A 26,131-nucleotide genomic window follows, 5' to 3' on the forward strand; every position below is an offset into this window, starting at 1 on the left:
ATCTGTATGTTAGACCTGTTCCTTTAACTGCAACTATACCTCTCCCCGCTTTCTCTGTTTTAGCTACACAGAGGGACATGATAAAGTGTCAAGCTATTCAGGTGATAAGAAAACCATCAGCAGATGGAAAAGAGGCCAACACATGTGGACTTGGGTCCCATCTTGTGACTTGTAGGCTCTGTTATTTCAGGCAGACTTAGTTGCCTGACACTTTAGGCATGGTCTTAATTGCCAGGCCACTTAGATGGCCTGATACTTTTATCTTGTCCCTCTGTGTAGCTAAAACAGAGAAAATGGGAAGAGGTGTAGCTGCAGTTAAAGGAACAGGTTTAACATAGCAATCTTATGACAGGAGAGTTGAAGCATAATATGAACACAGATGCATAAAATGTGATGGGTGGAACAAGAGGGATGACTTCACTGAGCAAAGAGGGTACCTGATGTCAGGTGGGCTGGCTGTCATGAGTTTGAGCAAACTCCAGGAGTTGATGATGGACAGGGAAGCCTTGCATGCTGCAGTCCATGGGGTTACAGAGTCGGACATGGCTGAGCAACTGAACTGACTGACTGAAGTAATCCTATATGGTCTTCCCAGGTGGCTCAGTGGAAAAGAATTCACCTGTAATGCAGGACACGGGTTCAGTCTGTGAGTCAGAAAGATCTCCTGGAGAAGGAAATGGCTACCCACTCTGATATTCTTGCCTGGGAAATCCCATAGACGGAGGAGCCTGGCAGGCTACAGTCCATGGGGTCACAAAAGAGTCAGACACGACTTAGCGACTAAACAACAATGACAACAACAACATAATTAAGGAAAGAGTTTATTCTGTTTTTCCAAAGTAGCACAGCTAGCATTCAGGTACTGAATGTGGTCCTTAAAATGGGGAATTGAGTCATGAAGCATTTCAGGGGAAGAAACTTCAGGTCTTGGCACCACACTGCACTTGGGGAAAACTGGAAGTAAGGTAAACATTTTGAGCCTGTGAGCCTGGGAAAGAAGTAATGAGATTAGAGTGGGGAAGTCAGAGGAGGTGGCTGTTTTGTGTGGGTCATTGGGTGTTGATCATGTTAGGTTTGGTATATGAAGAGAGATCTAGATGCAAATGTCTAACAATTTGGTGTGGTCATCAGAAACCAACACCTCTGTGGTCTGGGAAAACACCAAGGGGCCATCACAAAGCAGCTAAAATAATCTTATTTTGTCTCCAAATGTCTTTTTGTTAGGAATGCAGATTTATTCATGCTGGTGACACTCTGCATGGGCAATTGGTAAAACACATTGATGACCTAGGAAAGACTTGGGACTATAGTTTTGATTACTGAATGGTAGAAATAGGCAAAGCCCAGTTTTCTTTGAGTTGCCTTTTTCTTACTCTCCTCACTGGGGTTTGGAGCTCACAGTCCTGTTGCTGTGAGCAGCCTGTGGTGCCCCTGAGAATCTTGGCCATCTGCCCAGAGTTTGTTCCTGTTTGCACAGGTGAATCAGTTTCAGTAGAACTGAGAGTGTGGAAACATACATTCTCATAGACACAGTTCTCACCCGTGTCCTGATTTGTGTTGATTTATATATGGGAACAGCCAGAAATACAGACATACCAGGTTTGATTGTGCCTCACAAATAGTGCTACTTTTTTTTTTTTTTTTAAATAAATTGAGCATTCATGGCAACCCTGCTTTGATGAAATGGATCAGCACCATTTTTCCTACAGCATTTGCTCAGTTTGTATCTCTGTCACATTTTGGTGATTCTTGCAATATTTCAGACTTTTTCATTTTTCTTTTGTTGCAGTGATCTGAAATTTAATGTTACTATAACCCAATAAAGGCTCAGATAATGGTTAGTGTTTTTATAACAATAAAGTATTTGAAAATTAAGGTATGTACATTGTAGACATAATGTAGACTATAATATAGTGTCAATATTGTGATATTTATATTATTGAGGTGGTCTGGAACCAACTCTGCAATATCTTTGAGGTCTGTCTGTACACAGAGCACAGGCATTTTATATATATATATATATATATATATATATATATATATATATATATGTATATACACACACACACACACATACACACACACACACATACATACATCCATACATACCCTAGACCTGCCTATGTACAGAGACTGGTCCATCTATATTATATAAATTAGAGTTTAATATAAGGTACAAAATGGCTACAAGGATAATAAAATTAGGTAAGCCCTCTTTTCTCACATTTAACCTCTGTAATGATAAATTATTTTTTTAAATGCCATGACTGATTTTACAGACTTAAGATTCAATACTTTGGAGATATTCAAGTGAGAAAATATGAAAGGTTCTGAGCATGGGCATTCTGATAACAGTCTCAGAAAAATTTAGTTCTCTGTTTGAATCCAAGAGTTCTAAAAACTTACTGAGTTAATTGACAAATGATTGAACGCATGTCTTACACCCTTCATCAATCCCAAATCCCTAAATAGAGATGAAATCATCTCTTGGGAAGCTCCCACCAGGGAATTTGCAGTTGAGCAAGCTCATTGGTCAGAAAAAAAGTCTCTGCATACATATTGAATGCACACAGTTAAAAGCGAGTCTTTACAGTATAGTTTTATTCCCCAACAACATTTTACCTATATTATACAGACTCTTTAATCTTACTGTTAGTACACTTAGTTTTTCTCTAGATGCTTTTTAAAAGCATCTTTGAATTTTATATTATAGTTGATTAACAGTGGTGTGTTAGCTTAACGTGTATAGCAGAGTGATTCAGTTATACATATACATGTGTGTATTCTTTTTCAAATTCTTTTCCATTTAGATTATTACATAGCATTGAGCAGAGCTGCCTGTGCTATACAGTAGGCCCTTGTTGGTTTTCCATTTTAAATATAGCAGTGTGTACATGTCAAACCCAAACTCCCTATCTCTGTTCTGGTTTTAATAACTAGACTGACACTTGACATGTATCTTTCCAAGATTCAGTTGTAAGTATTAATTTGTTATAAAATGCCTTTTGAGCTGCTCAAATGAAAAGCCCCATATAAATAGCAAACATTGTTTGTGTTGTCGTTGACTCATTATGTGTATTCTGTCTATTGGTCACTGTCTTTTAAGACACTGAGAACTGCATTTTATAATTTTAAAATGTTTACTTTCAAGTTAGAATATAATCAAAATATTTAACATAAGTGATTTAGTTTCTCTACCAAAGAATAATTCCTCTTAAATAACAGATCCCTGAAAAAGTGAGTATTTGGTTATGTATCACACTTCTGACTAGACTTGACATCTCTGTAAAATTACCCACATAATTCTAAAAGTCAAAATACCCAGACAGGTAGGGATAAAGCTAATTTATAAGCTGACTTCTTATGGACCACTTAAAAGACTGCTGGCTTTTCACTGCTAGTGTATTGATTCTGTTAGTTTTAACTTGTCTTGTGACCATGGGGTCCCAACCAGCAGACACTTGTCAGTGCCTGAAATTTTTGGTTGCCATAGTTTGTGGGGTGCTTCTGGTATCCAGTGGGTAGAGTCCATGGCTACTGTTAACCCTCCAGAAATATACGGGGTAGTCCCCCATCCCCTCAACAAAATATCAATAGTGCCATCCATGTTTGAGAAACTTAGAGACTACTCTTTATATAGAACTTTCTAAAATCGTCTTCAGCAATCAGATTTTCTGCTAGGTTGGTTGCATACTGTTAATCCTTAATCCTTCCTGGACCTCTTCACAGGTTGGCATCGTGGGAAGAACAGGAGCTGGAAAAAGTTCTGTCATCGCTGCCCTTCTTAGATTGTCAGAGCCTGAAGGTAGAATTCTGGTTGATGACATCTGGACAAATGAAATTGGACTTCACGATTTAAGGAAGAAAATGACAGTTGCACCTCAGGTATGCACATCAGAGTATTCTTGAGTGTTCTTTTTATGAGGCACCTGATTTAATTGCTTTTAATTTGATTGTTTTTTTTCAAGTTGCATGAAAGGTTGATCCTTTTTCTCCCAATAGAGAATATTTTTAGCAGCAAGTATTTTCAGCAGGCATTTTATCAGATACCAGACTTTGTTTATTCATTCATTTGTTTCTTTTGTGTGCATGTTATTTAATAGCTGACCCAGACAGATTTCTGGACTTAGACTTTTTTAGGTGTCATGATTTTGTCTATTGATAACCACATAATTCTAAGACAAAATGATAACTGGTTTGTGCAGCACTGAGAGGTTCCTATAGGGAAACCTGAATTTTGTGTTTTAATGATGGAATTTTGTTGTAGGAAATAAAGCCACTTTTTCAAGGGTGATTATCTCCCTGGAGGACTTTCTGTGAAACTGTGGGGCTTTGAGAATTATAGGGTGTATAGATGCTTTGGGGAGTCTTTTAGAATTCAGCTATTAGTAAATTATTTTAACCAAGGAGGCAGTACAGAATAATGAGTTAGAACAGGGGACTTGGAATTCCATCTTTCTGTACCTTAGTTTTTTCTCGCTTACAAGGCAGCTAACAGTCCAACTCACTGAGCTGATGTGAGGGCTAAATGGGCCAGTGCATGTGTGGTGCTTCATGTAGACCCCATACATGGTGGTTGTGATGATGAAGCTTTGAATTGATCATCTCTTCCTGGGCTCTGATTCTGTTTTCCTTTGTTCTAATTCTTTGTTTTTGTTTATTTTGTATGGGTTTTTTTAGTTCATTGTTTTTGTTCTTCTTGCTAAAGAAATATGATTTTTAGGGAGTGTTTTAGAGGCTGAATTATATAAATATGCACAATAGAAACTCCTAAAAGTTAAAAATAGTATTATCATCAGTTCAGTTCAGTACAATAGTTCAGTCATGTCTAACTCTTTGCGACCCCATGGACTGCAGCACACCAGGCTTCCCTGTCCATCACCAATACCCAGAGCTTGCTCAAACTTATGTCCATTGAGTCAGTGATGCCATACAACCATCTTAACCTCTTAACCTCTGTCATCCCCTTCTCCTCTGCCTTCAATCTTTCCCAGCATCAGGATCTTTTCAAATGAGTCAGTTCTTCACATCAGGTGGCCAAAGTATTGGAGTTTCAGCTTCAACATCAGTCCTTCCAATGAATATTCATGATGATTTCCTTTAGGATGGGCTGATTGGATCTCCTTGCAGTCCAAGGAACTCTCAAGAGTCTTCTCCAACACCAGAGTTCAAAAGCATCCATTCTTTGGTGCTCAGCTTTCTTTATAGTCCAACTCTCACATCCATATATGACTACTGGAAAAGCCACAGCTTTGATTAGATGGACCTTTGTTGGCAAAGTAATGTTTCTGCTTTTTAATATGCTCTCTAGGCTTGTCATAACTTTTCTTCCAAGGAGCAAGTGTCTTTTAATTTCATGGCTGCAGTCACCATCTGCAGTGATTTTGGAGCCCAAGAAAATAAAGTCTCTCACTGTTTCCATTGTTTCTCCTATCTATTTGCCATGAAGTGATGGGACTGGAGGGCATGATCTTAGTTTTCTGAATGTTGAGTTTTAAGCCAACTTTTTCATCTCCTCTTTTACTTTCATCAAGAGGATCTTTAGTTCTTCTTTGTTTTCTGCCATAAGGGTGGCGCTATCTGCATATCTGAGGTTATTGATATTTCTCTAGGCAATCTTGATTCAAGCTTGTGCTTCATCCTGGCCAGCATTTCGCATGATGTACTCTGCATATAAGTTAAATAAGCAGAGTGACAATAAACAACCTTGACGAACTTCTTTCCCGATTTGGAACCAGTCTGTTGTTCCATGTGTGGTTCTAACTGTTGCTTCTTGACCTGCATACAGATTTCTCAGGAGGCAGATCAGGTGATCTGGTATTCCTGTCTTTGTAAGAATTTTCCAGTTTGTTGTGATCCACACAGTCAAAGGCTTTGGCGTAGTCAATAAAGCATAAGTAGATGTTTTTCTGCAACTCTTTTGCTTTTCCGATGATCCAGCGGATGTTGGCACTTTGATATCTGGTTCCTCTGCCTTTTCTAAATCCAGCTTGAACATCTGGAAATTCATGATTCATGTACTGTTGAAGCTTGGCTTGGAGAATTTTGAGCATTTCTTTGCTAGTGTGTGAGATGAGTGCAATTGTGCAGTAGTTTTAACTTTCTTTGGCATTGCCTTTCTTTGGGATTGGAATGAAAACTGAACTTTTCCAGTCCTGTGTACTCTGCATATAAGTTAAATAAGCAGGGTGACAATATACAGCCTTGACATACTCCTTTCCCAATTTGGAACCAGAATTATCATATTATCCTGCAATTCTATTTTAGGGTATATACCCCAAATATTGAAAGCAGGGTCATGTGGAGATCTCTATATATCTGTGTTCATAGCAACATTATTCACAATAGCAAAAACATGGAGTCACCTAAGGTTCCATTGACAGATAACTGGAAAAACAAAACAATGTGTATATATATATATATATGTGTGTGTGTGTGTATATATATATATATTTATATACACACAATGGAATATAATTCAGCCTTAGAAAGGAAGCCAATTCTGACACATGCTACAACAAAGATGAACCTTGAGTAACTATGTTAAGTGAAATAAGCCAGTCACAGGTGATAATTGCTGTATAATTCTATTAATATGAAATACCTGGATCAGTCAGTTCATAGAGACAGGAAGAATGGTGGGTGCCTGGAGTTGCAGGGAGGGGAGTTGTTTAATGGCTATAGAGTTTCACTTGTGCAAAATGGAAGGAGTCTGTGGCTGGATGGTGGTGATGGCTGTATGATAATGGGAATGTATTTAATACCACTTAAATGTACACATAAAGTCACTAAGGTGGTAAATATTACGTGTTGTTGTTGACTCACTAAGTCATGTCTGACTTTTTGCACCACATGGACTATAGCCTACCAGGCTCCTCTGTCCATGTGGATTTTCCAGTCAAGAATACTGGAGTGTGTTGCCATTTCCTTCTCCAGAGCTTCTCAACCCAGGGATCAAACCCACATCTCCTGCATTGCAGGCATTGGCAGGCAGATTCTTTACCACTGAGCCATGCTATTTTGCCACAGTTTAAAAATAGTTTTTAAAAGATATCCCTTTTAGGAAAAATGGGAAGAAATTTTCAGCACCTGTAACCCTTATATTTAAAGATTTCCTCTGGCTGCCAGATTCGTGACTTAGTGGTTGCAGTAGAATGCAAGGAGTTTAGATTCCCAAGTTTTGATTGTACCAATCTCTGAAATGAATCAAATGAGACTAGTTAGCAGAAATAGTGGATGTGTCTTAGTCCTTTTATATACTCAGATGAAAGAATCTGTAAATGTGCCCTGTGTTATTTTTAATACCTCTCAATAAAAAAAAGATTGTATGCTTGTGTATATAAGAGAACTTTATCAATAAAGAAAAATGGGATGATTCTTGGCCCTGCTGGTAATATTTGGAATCACATCTGAGCGAAGACTAAACATCCCTCGACATCACCAGGTTTTGGTTCTATTCCATCAGTCTCCACCCTGCTCTGTGTACACACTCCGGAGGAGGAGGAGAACATGATTACAAAGCAGTGCTAAACTTTGTATTCAGGTAGATAATGATCACCAACCATTATAACTACAAAACTTATTATTCTAATTTATATGCCTTTGTCTCCAAGGCACAATGTTGGTTGATAGAGTTTCTGGAGAGACCCCACAATGTGTAAAGTTCTCAGGAAATGATACAGAAGGAAGCCAGGGATAGAATGTTTAAAGGTTTAGACCAAATGTCAACATGACCCACATTTTAATTCCTGCTCTGCCTCTTATGACTGTGAGGACTTGATGAAGTCACTCAGTTTCCAAATTTCAGACTCCTTGTCCTTAAGCTAGATCTAGGATTTACTGCTGCACAGATGTGTTGTGAAGATGTAGTTGGGTGAGAAAATATTTGTGTCCCATATCTGGTTCTTGAGAAAGCTCAGTCAGTAGTAATTATCATTATTCTTAATGATTAGGGCACTGGACTTTCAGAGATTACGTCTACTTAAATAAAAAGAGTAACACATTCTGAAAACAATTTTGCTTTTCAATTTCTATTTATGTTTTTGTGTGTGTGATTTTCTTTATTGGTTATAAACCAAATTATTTATATAAATTTAAACTGTAAAGCAAAAAATAAAAACCAGAAAAGCACCCCCCACCAACCTGACACACACAATAGAAGTTTTGGGGAAAAGTAAAACAGAAAAAATATGTCTAAGCTCTTTTCTATGAGGACCAAGAAGAGAGAATATCAATTTTTAATTTTGTTTTGATTTCATATTCCCCTCCCACTAACTTCTTTCCTGACCACCACCCTGTACCCACTCATACTTTCCAGTCCCCTACCAAGATCTCTGGCCTTTTTCTCAGCCCTCCCCACATTCTTGACCATGATCTCCCTGTCCTTGAGGAAGGGGCCTGTGTCTCTCATTTCTGTTGCTCCAGTGCTTGTTGCAGACTCTGGCAAGCTACACAGGTGTTAGTAATATTTCCAAAGGTTTGTGGAATCCTTAACAGGTTTTAGCCTTTATCCCTACCATGTCCCTGGTGTCTCAGATGGTTAAGTGTCTGCCCTCTATGCGGGAGACCCAGGTTCGATCCGCAGGTTGGGAAGATCTCCTGGAGAAGGAAATGGCAACCCACTCCAGCATTCTTGCCTAGAAAATTCCATGGATGAAGGAGCCTGGTGGGCTACAGTCCATGGGGTCGCAAAGAGTCGGACGCGACTGAGTGACTTCACTTTCTTTCACTACCATGTCCTAGTTAATCCTCACAATCCTCCTGTTTTCCTTATCTGACAGATTTAAAAACCAAGACATGTGAGTTTAGGGCATCCTTGGTGGCTCAGCAGTAAAGACTCTTCCTGCCAATGCAGAAGACATGGGTTTGATCCCTGGGTTGGGAAGATTCCCTGGAGTAGGAAATGGCAACCTACTCCAGTATTCTTGCCTGGGAAATCCCATGGACAGAGGAGCCTGGCAGTTACAGTTCATGGGGTTGCAAAAGAGTCAGATATGACTTAATGATTAAACAACAGCAACCGTGAGCTTAACCCACTGCCCAGGTAAGCAGCAAGCAGCAAAGTCAGGATTTGAATTCTGTGTATATCTGTTTATTTTTTTTAAGTTGAAGTATGGTTGTTTACAGTGTTTCAAGTGTTCAACAAAGTGATTCAATTTTATATGTGTGTGTGTGTGTATACATATGTGTGTGAGTATGTATATTCTTTTTCATACTCTTTTCCATTATAGGTTATTACAAAATATTGAGTATAGTTACCTGTGCTATACAATAGATCCTTGTTCATTTTTTTAATATACAGTAGTGTGTATCTGTTAATCACAAATTCCTGATTTATCCCTCCCCCCTGCTTTGCCCTTTGATAATCTTTAGTTTGCTTTCTATGTTGGTGAGCTTATTTCTCTTTTATAAATAAGTTCATTTCTATCATCTTTTTTAGATTCTACATATAAGAGATATTATACTACATTTGTCTTTCTCTGTCTGATCTACTTGGTATGATAATCTCTAGGTCCATCCATGTTACTACAAATTGCATTATTTCATTCTTCTTTGTGACTGAGTAATATTCCATGTGTGTCTTTGTGTGTGTATATACATATATACACATATGTATGTATATGTATATATATATATGTATGCATACTACTTGTTAGCACTACTTATAAGACATGGAAGCAACCTAAATGTCCATTGACAGATGAACTGATAAAGAGGTGCTTTTATCCGTTGAACTGATAAAGAGATGCTTAATGTCTTATAAGCACTACTTACAAGACAGGGAAGCAACTGAGTTATCAGTTTATTTGTCAATGGACATTTAGGTTGATTCTATGTCTTGTAGCTAGTGCTGCTGTGAACATCGGGGTGCATGTATCTTTTGAATTAGAGTTTTTGTCTTTTCTGGATACATGGTCAGGAATGGGTTTGCTGGGTCATATAATAACTCTTATTTTTTTTTTAAAGAAATTTCCTTACTGTTTTCCATAATGTACCAATTTACATTCCCAATTTACCAACAGTGTATAAGGGTCCCCTTTTCTCCATACCTTCTTCATTATTTATTTTTTGTAGGCTTTTTAATGATGGCCATTCTGTCTGATGTGAGGCAATACTTCATTGTAGTTTGAATTTGCATTTATCTAATAATTAGTGATATTGAGCATATTTTCATGTCCCTCTTGGCCATCTGTATTTCCTGTTTGGAGAAATTTCTTCTTAGGTCTTCTGCCTATTTTTTGATTGAGTTGTTTGTTTTTTTGATATTGAGATGTATTAGTGGTTATATATACTGAAATCTATTGCACTTCTATGCATTATCAACAAGAAAGCAGAAAGATAAATTAAGGGAAATACCAATTTATATGAGAAAATGAAGAAAAAGAACCTCAGAATAAACCTACTTAAGGAGGCAAAAGAAAACTGTAAGACACTGACTAAGTAAATTTAAGACAATGTGAACAGTTGGAGAGATATACCATGTTCTTAAATCGGAAGAATCAATATTGTTAAAATGACCATACTAGCCAAGGCACCTTACAAATTGAGTTCAATTCCTATCAAATTAACAATAACATTTTTCATAAAACAAGAACAAAAAAGATTAAAATTTGTATGGAAATACAGAAAACTCTGAATACTAGAAACAGTCTTTAGAAAGAAGAACAGACCTGGAGGAATCACATGCTGTGACTTCAGACGATACTTCAAAAGCTACTTTAATGGAAACAGAATGGTAATGGCACAGAAATCAGACATAGAGATGAGTGAAGTAGGATAGAAAGTTGAGAAATAAACCCACACACTTATGGTCAATTCATCTAACACAAAGAAGGTAAGATTATATAATACAAGGTAGAAAAGAGAGTCTCTCTAATAAGTGATGCTGGAAAATCTGGACACAACATGCAGAAGAATGAAATTAGAATATTCTCTAACACCATATACAAAAATAAACAAAATGAATTAAAGACTTAAATGTAAGACCAGGTACTACAAAACTTCTAAAGGAAAGCATAGGCCAAATACTATTTAACATAAATCACAGCAGTATTTTCTTGGTTCCATCTCCTACAGTAAAGGAAACAAAAGCAAAAATATACAAATGAAACCTAATTAAATGTAAAAACTTTTGCACAGCAAAGGAAGCCATAAACAAAACAAAAAACAACCTATGGAACAGCAGAAAATACTTAACAAATGATGTGACCAACAAGGAGTCAATTTACAAAATATACAAGCAGCATTCAAATTTGAGGAGATTCCCAATTCCAGAGCCTGAGCAGCTAACTGTTCTGTTAGTGACTTCAACATGCTGTTGACTGTGATCCACAGTAAAACATTTTCATATTGTGATTTCATGCTTGTGCAAACGTCTCTCTCTCACACACACACATACACACACATACAGAGACACACATGAGAAACAAAAATTTTATGAAGCAATGTTATTCTTGTACTGTGCTCCAATATTTTCTATTATATATGTTCTATTTTAGTTCATACAAAAGACAAAATGATGGTCACAAGCCCACAATTGATATCATGATTCACTGACTGGACCTGCAGTTTCCAGACATGGCTCCTCATTGTCATTCCTTTGGACTGGGCTTCTGGTCCATGTTTGCATCACTTTAGGAGCTTCATTGTTGTTTCAGGTTGTCACAGCAGAGCCTATTTTCCAGTAATGGAATTAGGGCTCAGGGAGATTTGTAACATAATCTGAACCAAATAGCTAATAAACTGTCCTGTTTTAAAAATGTTTGTTGAATTGAATGATGTTCTCATCAGATATTTTCCATTTTTTTCTACCAACCCACTCAAAAGGATTCCCCAAACCATAACAAACATGAATAAGTATAGAGCAAAACTGGAAGATACTACTCCTAATGTTATGTCTGTTATTTGGACAGTATCTGTTTAGAAACAGATTTATTCACTTATACATCATGGGCTAATAAGTGTCAGGGAAAGAGACTCAAAATCTCGCTCCTCCCCAGCCAAAAGCCCTTTCTCTTTACAATGTCTAGCTGGCTGTGGAGGTGGAGAAAATCTGTTGGTTTGGTTAATTAAGCTACTTGTGTAAGTACAAAGAGCTTACATCCCTTTTCTCCTGAAATGAATAGGAAGCAATGATGCCGGTGTCTCAACATCCTGATTTGAGGAACCTGGGAAACTGAGAGCAGACTCTGTAGAGGGGGAGCTGTTTCTGTGAGTTGCCCGACTTAGGTGATCCAGGCCTGCATTATCCTCCTTGGTTCCCTGCTCCCCTGTGATCCTAGGAGCAGTGGTGAGCTTCCAGGGTCATCTCTCTCTCTCTCTGCCTCCCAGGCTTACCCCCATCACTGTTGACCCCACCATGAGCAGATCAGAAGTGGGGTAGGTATGACAGCATCAAGGACCTGCCTAGGAACCAGAGGCAGGGGAGTGGTGACATAGACCATCGGTCCTGGAGTCCGGTAGGGAACTTTCAGAGACAAATACTGTATTCTCAAGAAAGTACTCCGCACTTTGTGTTCACAGTTTCAGGAAAAAGCAAAAATGAAACTGCTTCCTAAATAATTTCTTTAAACAGAACAGGTAGCTGAAGTGTATGTATCCTTTGTGCTCACAACCTGAAGTATTTAGTTTTAAGTATGCTCTGCAGAAAGAATATCAAGGGGAGATTATATTCAGGAGTAGCTGCATATCTGAAAGGACCTGGAAAACGAATTTCAGAACCCCTTCAGATGATTCTCTGGACTGTGAGCCCCTTATGCTGTTGGCACAAAGGGAATGTTTGCAGTTGAAGAGGGATTCCATGCACATTCAGTATTTATGTTTACACTGCAAGTGCTGGCACAGATCAGCAGCCATCATCTTTATCATGATTAATCAGATTCATGTTTATATTTAATAGCTTTTTTTTTTAATCAAAGCAAAAACGTGGTAGTTTTTAAACAGCCCTCTCTGCTGTTTCTTATTTCTGTTCTGTGAGTTTTCTGCAGTAGGTTGAAGGTGAACTAGAGCTTAGAGCCGTCTCTCTGACTTCTCTATGATTAACTGGCTTTCTTTCCATTTTTTCTTGTTGAGAAAAAGAAAAAGAAAATAGATGTATTACTATACATTTCTTTACTGTTGTTAAGATATACAGCTAGAATCTAGCCTAATGCAGTTGGCCCTTTGTTCCTGACACTGAAGTCTCCATTAAATCCCATGGAACTGCTTCCTGGAGCCCCCGAAGGATTTTATGTACTTAAATTCTTTTTCCTTTCTTGGAAAAGAATATTTTAATCTGAATATGGGTGATGATCATAACTGCTTCCCTCATGGCTCAGTTGGTAAAGAATGCACCTGCAATGGAGGAGACCCTGGTTCAATTCCTGGGTTGGGAAGATCCAACTGGAGAAGGGATAGGCTACTCAATCTAGTATTCTTGGGCTTCCCTTATGGCTCAGCTGGTAAAGAATCCACCTGCATTGTGGGAGACCTGGGTTTGATCCTTGGGTTGGGAAGATCCCTGGAGAAGGGAAAGGGTACCCACTCCAGTATTCTGGCCTAGAGAATTCCATGGACTGCATAGTCCATGGGGTTGCAAAGAGTCAGACACGACTGAGCAACCTTCACTCAGTTTATGGGTGATGATCAGTTCATTCAGAGGGTTTAGGATTAAAAAAGAAGAAGAAAAAGAAAACAAGATTAAAGCAACTTCATGTGATTCTCACGTTCTTGAAAATGAGACACTAGCTGCCTTTAAATAAGGTGCTCAGATTAGAAATGAGAATGTAGTCTTTCTACTCAGATTAGAAATGAAAACGTAGCCTTTCTACATTTTATGAAGGAAGCAGCAGTGGCAGATACACTTGAGAATATACTGTAGTGGAAGGCAGTTTCCTGGTTTGGGACTGAGATGATCAGGGCACAGTGCTGTGCTTTATCTGCTTTGTTTGTAACCACTTGTGTGTTTTTTGCCTTCATCCCAGGTTGTTTAAGCATCTGAAGTCTAGTGGTTAGTCTTTGTAAGATAATGAGAGGCTTGTCTTCTAGCACCCTCTACGAAAGGTTTAGTATGATTGCTGTTTCCAGTCCTGCAGTTATGCCAAAGGATTATCAATTTACTACATTAAATGTTCTGATTCAGAGTGGCCATTTATGGGTCACACACTGTCTTGCCACTCACTTGGTTCATTGGACCCAGGGTAGATGAGGTGCCACTGGGGAAGCTGGAAGAAGACTGGAGGAGCTGTGGGGACTACAGAAAGGTTTTTTCTCTCTGGGCAGCAGCAGTCAGGTCTTCAAAGACTACTGTTATATTAAGATAGACAAAAGTAGCCCATGACCAAGTAGGTGCTCAGGCCCAGTGCTACCAAGGTCAGCAGGGAGGTTGTTTACAGAACACAAGGTAAGAGGCGGGGAGAGGGTGGGGCAGGAGAGCCTGAATGACGCTGTTTTGTCAGTTAATTTCTCCACAGACACCCAGTATGAACTTGTGGTATTTTAGTAAGAAAGGGAAAAATTACTCCAGAATATAGCACAAATGATAAATTTAAATAGCGTAAACTTTAAACCATGATGAAAAACAGTTTTGAATCTAATGCTTCATTTAAAGTATTACACTGAATAAGTGTCTGTTTTCCTGACTCTGTGGTGCCAGCTGTGCAAGTGTGCGCTCAGTTGTGTCTGACTCTTTGTGACCCCGTGGACTGTACCCCATCAGGCTCCTCTGTCTATGGGATTCTCCAAGCAAGAGTACTGGAGTGGATAGCTGTTCCCTTTTTCAGGGGATCTTCCTGACCCAAGAATCCAACCCACGTCTCCTACATTGTGGATTCTTTACCCATTGAGCCACTTACTCTTATTATATGGGGCTTAATTGTGTACTTTCAGAAAAAATACACATGAGACAATAAATTTAGTGTATATTTACATGAAGGTTGTGTGTCCTACCATAAATCTCTACAATGAAGTGTTCTGCCTGCACTTATTTATAATATTAATTTATTAACTTTATTGCTTAGATGTGAATAAATTAATAATATCTATCAGAAATGATCACTCATTTGACCTTTATTTGCCTTGTGGTGTATGTCTACTGTGAGCACATTTATTACTTTTTGAAGATAATGGTTTCTTATTTGGCAAATGTTGGAAGTAGAGTGAGTAGAAACTGAAATGAACACCATGCATAAAACACTCTGACATATTAAGACAGACTGATCACAAATTGCCTGCCAGCTTTAAAGAAAAATATAACTTTAATCAGTTAATGTTTTAATTAGTCATTCTTTTTATTCAGCAAGTTTTGATTAAAATTTTACTGATTTCGAAATGTCTTAGCAAAGATAAATAGTCTTATTTACTAAACTATATTCTTCCATTTAATACTGCTAAATAAACATACATAACTCTCAATATATCCTTTTAGATTGATGGTATAGACTTGAGCGGGGACCCTTATTACAATGGGAAATACTTAATTTCTGTTTTTTTGTATGACATTCAGCAGTTGTTTGGTGATAATTAACAGAACCTCCTTAAGGCCTACATAGTGTCTGAGGGCTCTGATGAAAGCTCAGTCTGAAGCAGCTGCAGGTGCTGGTCAGGGTCTCAGAAGTGAGGGACTCGTCCTTCGGCAAAGAATCCTGCTTTATTCCCTTATCTTTGAAGAACTTCATCCTCTATAAGGAGTATTCTCAAGAGAAGGTGAGGGAGTTAACAATAAGGAGAGGCTCTAATTATGAAATCGGTGATTGAACTTTAAATGCAGACACTGTGCCTGTTCTCCTGAATCCCCAAAACTGCCCTTCACAAACGTGCTAATACTGTGAGTCTTTTCATTGTTTAAGGAAGGAAGAAAGTTCTTTAAAAAATAAGCCGATTTTTTTTCATAGACTATCTTAGATAACACTTTTATAGACTATACTTTGAAAACCAGGTGGATGCTTCCTACCTTAGATGTCTTAACAGGATGTGAATTTGCTTAATGAGAGGAACCTGAGAGAAAAAATGTTCAGGTCATGTAAGCCAGGATAGGCAAAGAAGCATTCCTGTCATCATTGTAAGCAAAGAGACCCCATCTCACTTTTCCCAATTGGGCTCAAAGTTGGTTACTTAAGCTAGCCTTTTTCAAGCCCTTTATCTCCTCAAATATGAATGCTTGAAGAGACTCTTATTTTGGGCCCCAGAGTAAAATCCTACCATAGTTTAGAGACTTGGAGGGAAGGTGGAGGAATATCGCAGACTAGTCTCCTCTCTCCTAGAGACATCATTTGTGTAAATCTAATGGAAACAGCTAAAGGAAGAGAAATTGCCTGCAGGTTGGAATCTTACAAAGAATAAAAAGTTTTTCTAAATGAGTAGAGTGATGATTATTCCCTGACAAGGAACTCTTACCATTGCTTAGATGGTTGTTTAGTCTTTGGTCCTAAATTCCAGAGTTTTAAAGGAGGCCTTAAATGTGGTTCTTGTGATTTTTTCAGTTCAATTCAATAATCATTTTGAAACATCCTGTGACCTGTGATTTTCAGTGCTTTAGAGGCATATTGGCTGCTTGCTCAACAATGTGCAAATGAAGCTCCCTTTATAATGTCTTTTTAATTTGGATTCTACTTAGGGGGTACATCTCTTTTTTATGGCATACCATGTGTTTTCTGCATCCATTTCTCTCATAAGACTTAAAACTAAGACAATAGGGAAAGACGATGTGGGAGGCTGTCATTCTTCTTCATGGCTGGAGTGAAGAAATATCTATATTCATTTTCCTTCTCAGGCTTTTGTGAAATGAGGAGGAACAGAATAGCTCCAAGGCCAGGCAGGATTTGAACATGGTGATTTTGACCAGTTCCCACGTGCTCTTATTCCCACACATATGCATCCCTGGTCTGCCCCCTTCATTGAAAGGAGCCAATTGGACTCTTCTCTGCTGCTCATATTCTGTGTCCTGGGTTACTAGAGCTTTCCAGAAGAAACTTAAATGGCCTACATGAGCTTATGTACAAGATTCTTTCTTAAACACAGAAAGAAAGAAAAGAAAGAAAATGCAGTCACTCAGTCTTGTCTGACTCTTTGTGACCCCATGAACTGTAGCCTGCCAGACTCCTCCATCCTTGGGACTTTCCAGGCAAGAACACTGAGTGGGCTGCCATTTCCTTCTCCAGGGGATCTACCCAACCCATGAATTGACCCCGGATCTCCCACATTGCAGGCAGACTCTTTAACATCTGAGGCACAAGAGGAGACATATATTTCCAGAATAATTTACCTGTGGCTTCTCCTGAAGTAGATGAATAGGAAGAGCTATTAAATTAAAATAATGTTATTATGACACAGGTCACAGTGGGTTTCAGGTCCTCCTGGCTTTTCAGTTAGTAACCAGGTTCTGTAAGGCATTCTGTCCTGATGCATAGGTGAGAGAACATGGGACCAGTTGGTGAAGGACCAGGGGAGATCTCTCCGTAGAAAGAGGAACCAAAGGCCCCAGGAGCTAACTTCTCTTTGCATGTGTGGGGATGTTCATTCATACCTATGGAGAGAGTCCCCATCCCAGAAGGCTATTTTACCAAATGGAGAAAGGAATCCTAGTTTATTCTTCAGTGCAATGTGAAAATAATTAACAATTTTGCTTTGAGGCACAAACCTCAACTAATCATGCTATTGATGTTTCCCAGCATCACACCAGGACTGACAGTTAATTTATGTAGATCTTGATGTAAAGTTTCTCAAATAATTATATACTCATTGTGTGTGTATGTGTTTAAGCAGATACTTATTACTAGGAAGGTATTTAAAATCAAACAAACAAACAAATCTTCCTTACTCTTCATCAGTTTCTTTCTTAATATGAAAAGACTTCTTCAACACTACCTTCTGTTAGTGTTCAATAGTCCAGAGGATATTTTGTAGCACACTTTGTACAATGGAAAATTATTTTAGAGATACTATTTTGTAAACATACATTTGAAACTTTATTATTAATAATCACAGTGAATTTTGATATTTTATATTTTGTTTCTCTTCTGTAAGCACTGGAATAAAATGAAAAGAGGTTAAGGTAAAAATATTCACTCTTTTGTTGCATTTTAGGAACCTGTTTTATTTACTGGAACAATGAGGAAAAATCTGGATCCCTTTAACGATCATATGGATATGGAACTGTGGAATGTTTTAGAAGAGGTAATTTATTAAATGTAACATGTAAGCATGAGTATATATGTGTGTACATTTTTAACATTGTGGGTAATTAAAGGGAGCTTATCAGTTGAACTGACTTTGTTTACCTCCTAGGAAAATACTGATGACATGAGTGCACCTAAAATGTGTGTATTGATGATGGTGATGAAAACCAACAATATAATGCCTCACGTTTCTATTTTTTCTTTTTCCCTAATACTGTGAGCAACTAGATACATTATCTTGTCCTTAGCAGAACACTAAATTAGATGTTAAAGCTGTGGGATCAAATTCTACTAGTGACCTGGTGAATTAATTACCCTAATTACCCTCCAATGTTCATTTTATTCCCCTGGTCTTAGGGAACATCCACGATGTGGAGACAATAGTAGCTTTTCATTATTAACTTAAAGATGTGACAGATTATACCAATAAAATGCTATGCATTTCTCAGGAAAGTGTTTATAAAGGTAGACTATATAACTGGAATGTGATAATGGTTATTTATTGGTGATTATGCCATTTTAATGCTGTAGCATAAATGCAGCTAACAGAACCCTAGAGCATTTGCTCACTTTTTATGTGAACATGTTCATTTCTAGAGAATTTTCTGTTATTTGTATCATGTTCCCCCTTTCCCCACTTCTTTGAATTTCCTTACCATTGAATGAAAAATTTTGACTATTAAGCTTCCATTGTCTTGTGTATTTTAATACAAAGTACTTTGTGTATTTTCCATTGTTTTACAAATCAGATGGCAAAAACTCTAGACGTCTAAACTGTAGACAGACTTCTAATTTCTCATAGAACCTAGCTCAGTCTTGTGCTTTTAAAAAACAAGCATGTGCATTCTAATACGGAGAAGGCAATGGCAACCCACTCCAGTACTTTTGCCTGGAAAATCCCATGGACGGAGGAGCCTGGTAGGCTGCAGTCTGTGGGATCGCTAAGAGTCGGACATGACTGAGCGACTTAAGTTTCACTTTTCACTTTCATGCATTGGAGAAGGAAATGGCAACCCACTCCAGTGTTCTTGCCTGGAGAATCCCAGGTTAAGGGGAGCCTGGTGGGCTGCCGTCTATGGGGTCGCACAGAGTCAGACACGACTGAAGCAACTTAGCAGCAGCAGCAGCAGCATTCTTATACACTAACAATGAAAAATCTGAAAGAGAAATTAAGAAAATAATCCCATTTACCATTGTAACAAAAAGAATAAAATACCTAAGAATAAACCTACCTAAGGAGGCAAATGACCTGTACTCAGAACACTATAAGATACTGACAGGGGAAACCGAAGACAACACAACCAGATAGAGAGATATACCATGTTCTTGGACTGGAAGAATCAACGTTGTGAAAATGACTATACTACCCAAAGCAATCTACAGGTTCAGTACAATCCCTATCAGATTACCAATGGCATTTGTCATAGAATTAGAGCTGAAATTTTTACAAGTTGTATGGAAACACAGACCTCGAATAGTCAAAGCACTCTTGAGAAAGAAAAATGAAGCTGGAGAAATCAGGTTCCCTGACTTAAGATACTGAGTTGGCCAAAAAGTTTGTTATATCAGATGTTATGGGAAAACCTGAATGAATTTTTTGGTCAACTCCCTACAGAGCTACAGTACTCTAGATGGTATGGCACTGGCACAAAGACAGAAACATAGATCAGTGGAACAGGCTAAAGAGCCCACAGATGAACTCATACACCTATGGTCACCAAGTCTATGACAAAGGAGGCAAGAATGTGCAATGGAGAAAAGATGGTCTTTTCTCTTTTCAGTGGAGAAAAGACAGTCTTTTCAAAAAGACAGTCTCTTCCCAGCTGCTGGGAAAACTGCACAGCTACATGTAAAAGAATGAAATGAGAACACTCCCTAATACCATATACAGAAATAAACTAAAAATGAATTAAGACCGAATGTAAGACCAGACACTATAACACTCTTAGAGGAAAGTAGCAAAAATACTTTTTGACATGAAAAAATAACTACTAAATGTTTTATTGATCTTTACATTTCAGAGAAGTGTGGTGTATTTCTTAGAAAAATTTTTGTATTGCACAAATCTGAGTGACTGATTGTTCATGTTATTTTGAGTTGGTGTGTGTGTCATTTAATGTCACCTTTCCAGGGAAGCTCTGAAATCTGTAATATACAGATGAGCCTTGACTGTGAGCAGGCAAATTTGGGAGTTTGACAATTTCCATCCAGTAATTCTGGTTTCTGAAGGATGTCAGCACACAGTCTTTACACACCACCCTGCTTTCCAGCAACTGTGGGGATTTTATTTTCCTAAGTTGGATTATTGCTTTACCTTTTCCTGCCTGAAAACAAGTGCACCTCTGATTTCATTTAAGTTTGTGAGTCTTTTTATAGTGAAATTCTAAAGAGAAGAGGCGGGGAGATTAGTTAACCATCAAACGTGAAACAAAGATAGGATGATCTGCTGATCTTGAACTCACAGGACTATTTAATGGTGAAATTATGACATCTTTAAAAAAAACTGGAAATACTAGTTAATTATTTTCCTGTTTATTTCCCAGTTTGAGATCTTTTTTCATGGATTCTCAGGTAGCAAAATTAGTCTAGAATTTCAGAACGTATTGTTCCATGGACAGAGGGGCAATGTTAATCTAAATTCTAAAAATGATGAGGTGGTACAAGTGGTAGCTAATACTAAGATTTACCTTTATTTAAACTATCTTTGGAGATTTCTATAAAAGGAAATAAACATGAGTTTATTTCAAAAGTGAAGTGTGTGGTTTCCATGTACTGCTTCTGGAATTGACCATGTTAGCTTTGGTGATAACACTTAGAGAAATCATCCCATCATTGTGTTTCTCTAGGAATTGCTTCTTTATGACTGTTTTAAAGAATCTTTCACTGAAAAACATACAAATGTGATAAAGAAATAATTCGTAGAGAAAAAGAATAATGGTATGATTAATCACTCTAAGTGTATGCCTGTGCATGCTCAGTCATACCTGACTCTTTGTGACCCCCTATGGAACTGTAGCATTCCAGACTCATCTGTCCATGGAATTTTCCAGGCAAGAAATACTAGAGTGGATTGCCATTTCCTATTCCAGGGAATCTTCCCAAACCAGGAATCAAACCCACATTTCTTACATCTCCTGCATTGGCAGGAGGACTCTTTACCACTGCACCACCTGGGAAGTCCATCACTCTAAGAGGTATTGCTAAATCAGTAAGATCAATTTTTCAGTGAACTCAAAACCCTAGTTACTAGTTTGTAAGTGATGCCAAATTGGACATGTGGACCCAAACTCACAGAGTTGGTCTGAGAGTGAGTAGGAGGAAACCACTATGTTTCCTCTTTTAAAGTCCGCTAGTTTGTTTCTTCCTTCTTCCTTGGAAGAGATGGACATTCAGAAGGGAGACAGTCCTGTGGATGCTGCCCATCTCATCTTGGTTATTTTTCAAAATATGCTGAAAATACATTTTTCATATACTGAAAACTAGCTAACTTACTATAAAATGACAAATGTTAATCAGAAATTAGTGCTGATTGGGGTGCAAAGGCAACTCCACAAATAGAACAGGAGTGTACCTGAAAATGAAGCACTTTATCATTCAAAGGTTAAAAGAGCACAGTAAGTAAAACTCTCAAAATGAATCATCGAAGTGTTGCTTCTGCTAAAAAAACAAAAACAAAACAGTTTAGATTCTAGGATATGGAATTAAGTATATGGTCTGTTACATCAAAACTGGGACAAAAAAAAAAAAAAAAACTGGGACAAAATCATGCAGTTTAATGGTTGACATTGATAGTATCTTTATTAGGGAAGAAGTATGTCTCATATGTCCATATTGTCAAAGCTATGGTTTTTCCAGTAGGCACGGATGGATGTGAGAGTTGGACCATAAGGAAGGCTGAATTGATGCTTTCGGACTGTGGTGCTGAAGAAGACTCTTGAGAGTCTCTTGGAGAGCAAGGAGATCCAACCAGTCAATCCTAAGGGAAATCAACTCTGAATATTGATTGGAAAGACTACTGAGGCTATTGCTGATGCAGTACTTTGCCCACCTGATGAGAAGAGCTGACTCATTGGAAAAGACCCTGATGCTAGGAAATATTGAGGGCAGGAGGAGAATGGGGAGACAGAGGATGAGATGGTTGGATGACATCATCAACTCAATGGGCATGAGTTTGAGCAAACTCCAGGAGATGGTAAAGGACAGGGAAGCCTGGTGTGCTGCAGTACGACAAATAGTCAGACATGACTGAGCCACTGAACAACAATAAAATGTCTCATCCAACAGGAAACCAACATATATAAATCTGGGCATCAGCATCATGTGCATTAGGAATTACGTGGTTCAGTCCTTGCTGTGGGACAGCTCACATGTCCATTTCCTGGGGTCTTGTGTTTAGGTGAAGGGGCTCTCCCTTGACTTCATTTACTGTCAGTCCTGCTCTAGTAAAACCTCTTCCCCATCTGTTGGTTGCATTTCCCTGTCTCAGTCCAGCTCACACCAGCCTTTCTTTTTGAAAAGTAAGAAAGTTCCACAAAATATAGAAACTATCTGACATCTATGTTGACTACCAGTAGGGGTGCTGGTGCCTGGTTGGTAGATATAGCACATGTAGTAGGTTACTTTGAAAATATTTAAGGTGATAAAAATAGAGTGCCTTAAATTTCAGTTTATTATTTTTCAATTTTGCTATATTCTATTTTTTCCCAAGTTCAAAGACAATCTGAAGTATTCTGTACTGAGATTATAGTTTTTTTAATTTATTTATTTTTTAATTGAAGGAAAATTGCTGTACAGAATTTTGTTGTTTTCTGTCAAACATCAACAAGAATTAACCATAGATACACCCATGTCCTATCCCTCTTGGACCTCACTCCCATCTCCTTCCCCATCCCATCCTTCTAGATTGTTACAGAGTCCCTGTTTGAGTTCCCTGAGTCATAGTATTATTTGATCCATTTTCCTTAAATCATAACTTTTTCAGTGCTTTCCACTGTTTAAAGTGTGATGTTTATGATATCTTGGAGCCAGTTAATTGTTATAAGAATATATTCGTTTTACACTTAGTAAGAAAATCAGTTAAGTTCAGTCACTCAGTTGTGTCCGACTCTTTGCAACCCCATGAATCACAGCATGCCAGGCCTCCCTGTCCATCACCAACTCCCGGAGTTTACTCAAACCCATGTCCATTGAATCAGTGATGCCATCCAACCATCTCATCTTCTGTTGTCCCCTTCTCCTCCTGCCCCCAATCCCTCCTAGCATCAGGGTCTTTTCCAATGAGTCAACTCTTTGCATGAGGTGGCCAAAGTATTGGAGTTTCAGCTTCAACATCAGTCCTTCCAATGAACACCCAGGACTGATCTCCTTTAGGATGGACTGGTTGGATCTCCTTGCAGTCCAAGGTACTCTCAGGTCTTCTCCAACACCACAATTCAAAAGCATCAATTCTTCGGCATTCAGCTTCCTTCACAGTCCAACTCTCACATCCATACATGCCCACTGGAAAAACCATAGTGTTATATAAAAATTATTTATCTATATGGATTTATTTTCTAATTTATAGGAACAGACATGTCACACAATGAAATTCACTTATGCCTTCATTCATACAGCCAACAAATATCTCCTGAGAGCTTGTTAGACAGGCAGTGTTGCAGATTCTGGGGCTATAACAGTCATCAAGAGACAAAGTTTCTGCCCTTTTGGAGCTTAAATTCTCTTGGAGAAGATGGAAAACAATCCTGTGCATATGTAACAAGGTCTCAATGCTGATACATGCAAAGGAAGAAAATAGAGCAGAACATGAAGAGGTGGTGCTGCTGCTGCTAAGTCGCTTCGGTTGAGTCCAACTCTGTGCGACCCCATAGACGGCAGCCCACCAGGCTCCGCCGTCCCTGGGATTCTCCAGGCAAGAACATTGGAGTGGGTTGCCATTTCCTTCTCCAATGCATGAAAGTGAAAAGTGAAAGTGAAGTTGCTCAGTCGTGTCCAACTCTTCGCGACCCCATAGACTGTAGCCTACAAGGCTCCTCCGTCCATGGGATTTTCCAGGCAAGAGTACTGGAGTGGGATGCCATTGCCTTCTCTGGAAGAGGTGCTAGCTGAGGGCATTATTAATATTGGGCAATACCTATTGATCTGTTATAAATTTTACATGTACTGATTCATTTTATACTCTATCAGTGTTAGGAGGTGGTTGTTATTCAGTTGCCCAGTTGTGTCCAACTCTTTGCTACCCCATGGACTGCAGCACACCAGGCCTCCTTGGCCCTCACCATCTTCTGGAGTTTGCCCAAGTTCATGTTCATTTTATCAGTTAAGCCATTCAGCCTTGTCATCCTCTGACACTCTCTTCTCCTTCTGCCCTCAATCTTTCCCAGCATCAGGGACTTTTCCAATGTGTTGTCTGATGGCCAAAATACTGGAGCTTCATCTTCAGTGTCAGTTCTTCCAGTAAATATTCAGAGTTGATCTCCCTTAAGATTGGCTGATTTGATCTCCTTGCTATCCAAGGGACTTTCAGGAATCTTCTCCAGCACCACACTTTGAAGGAATCAATTCTTTGGCATTCTGCCTTCTTTGTGATCCAATTCTCACAACGATGTGTGACTACTAGGAAGACCATAACCTTCACTATATGGACCTTAGTTGGCACAGTAATGTCTCTGCTTTTCAACACACTGGCTAGGTTTGTCATCGTTTCCGGCCAAGAAGCAATCATCTTCTGATTTCATGGCTGCAGTCACCATCTGCAGTGATTTTGGAGCCAAAGAAGAGGAAATCTGTCACTACTTCCACTTTTTCCCCTTCTATTTGCCATGCAGTAATGGGGCACGATGCCATGATCTTAGTTGTTTTTTTTTTTTTTAATATTTAGTCTTAAGCCTGCTCTTTCACTCTCCTCCTTCACCCTCATCAAGAGGCACTTTAGTTCTTCTTCGCTTTCTGCCATTAGAGTGGTATCATCTGCATATCTGAGGTTATTGATATTTCTCTAGTCTGTCTTGATTCAGGCTTGTAACTTATCCAGCCCAGCATTTCTCATGATTTGCTCAGCATATAAGTTAAGCAAACAGGGTAACAACAGACCACCCTGCCCTACTCCTTTCTCGATCTTGAACCAGTCAGTTGTTCCATACAGGGTTCTAACTGTTGCTTCTTGACCCACATACAAGCTTCTCAGGAGACAGGTAAGATGGTTTGGTATTCCCATCTCTCTAAGAGGTTTCCACAGTTTGTCATGATCAACACAGTCAAAGGGTTTAGCATAGTTGATGAACTAAAGATAAATGTTTTTGTGAAATCCCCTTGCTTCCTCTATAATCCAGTGAATGTTGGCAATTTGATCTCTAGTTCCTCTTCCTTTTCTAAACCCATCTTAGACATCTGGAAGTTCTTGATTTGCATAATGCTAAAGCCTAGCATGAACAATTTTAAGCATGACCTTACTAGCTTGGGAGATGAGTACAATTGTCTGATGGTTGGCACATTCTTGGTACTACCCTTCTTGGGAATTAGGATGAGGATTGACCTTTTCCAGTCCTGTGGCCACTGCAGAGTCTTACAGATTTGCCAACATAATGAATGCAAAACCTTGATGGCATCCCCCTTTAGGGATCTGAATAGTTCTTCTGGAATTTCATTGCATCCATTAGCTTTATTAACAGCAGTGCTTCTTAAGGCCCACTTGATTTCACACTCTAGAATGTCTGGATCTAGGCGACTAACCACACCAACATAGTAATCCAGTTCACTAAGTTTTATATATATGTGTGTATATATATATATATATTTCTTTTGTGTATTCTTTCCACCTCTTCTTGATCTCTTCAGCATTTACTAGGTCTCTGCCATTTTTAAATTTTTTTTATTTATTATTTTTTTTTTTATGGTTTCTGCCACTTTTATCCTTTACTGTGCCCATCTTTGGGCAGAATGCTCCCTTGATGTTTCCAGTTTTCCTGAAGAGATCTCTAGTC

The 26,131-nt window shown here is 38.5% G+C and overlaps 1 protein-coding gene across 2 annotated transcripts in view; it reads left to right on the forward strand.

Moving 5' to 3' along the window:
- The window catches only part of LOC136144260 (ATP-binding cassette sub-family C member 4-like), a 158,390-nt gene that overhangs the window by 112,696 nt on the left and 19,563 nt on the right, over nucleotides 1–26,131 (forward strand). For both annotated transcript variants that reach the window (XM_065902007.1, XM_065902009.1), the window contains 2 exons: nucleotides 3,730–3,885; nucleotides 18,061–18,150. In XM_065902007.1, coding sequence (XP_065758079.1) covers nucleotides 3,730–3,885; nucleotides 18,061–18,150 — 246 coding nt within the window. The remainder of the gene's footprint in view (nucleotides 1–3,729; nucleotides 3,886–18,060; nucleotides 18,151–26,131) is intronic.

Source organism: Muntiacus reevesi, chromosome 11 (genome assembly GCF_963930625.1).
Source record: "Muntiacus reevesi chromosome 11, mMunRee1.1, whole genome shotgun sequence".
In the NCBI taxonomy this organism is placed as follows: Eukaryota; Metazoa; Chordata; class Mammalia; order Artiodactyla; family Cervidae; genus Muntiacus; species Muntiacus reevesi.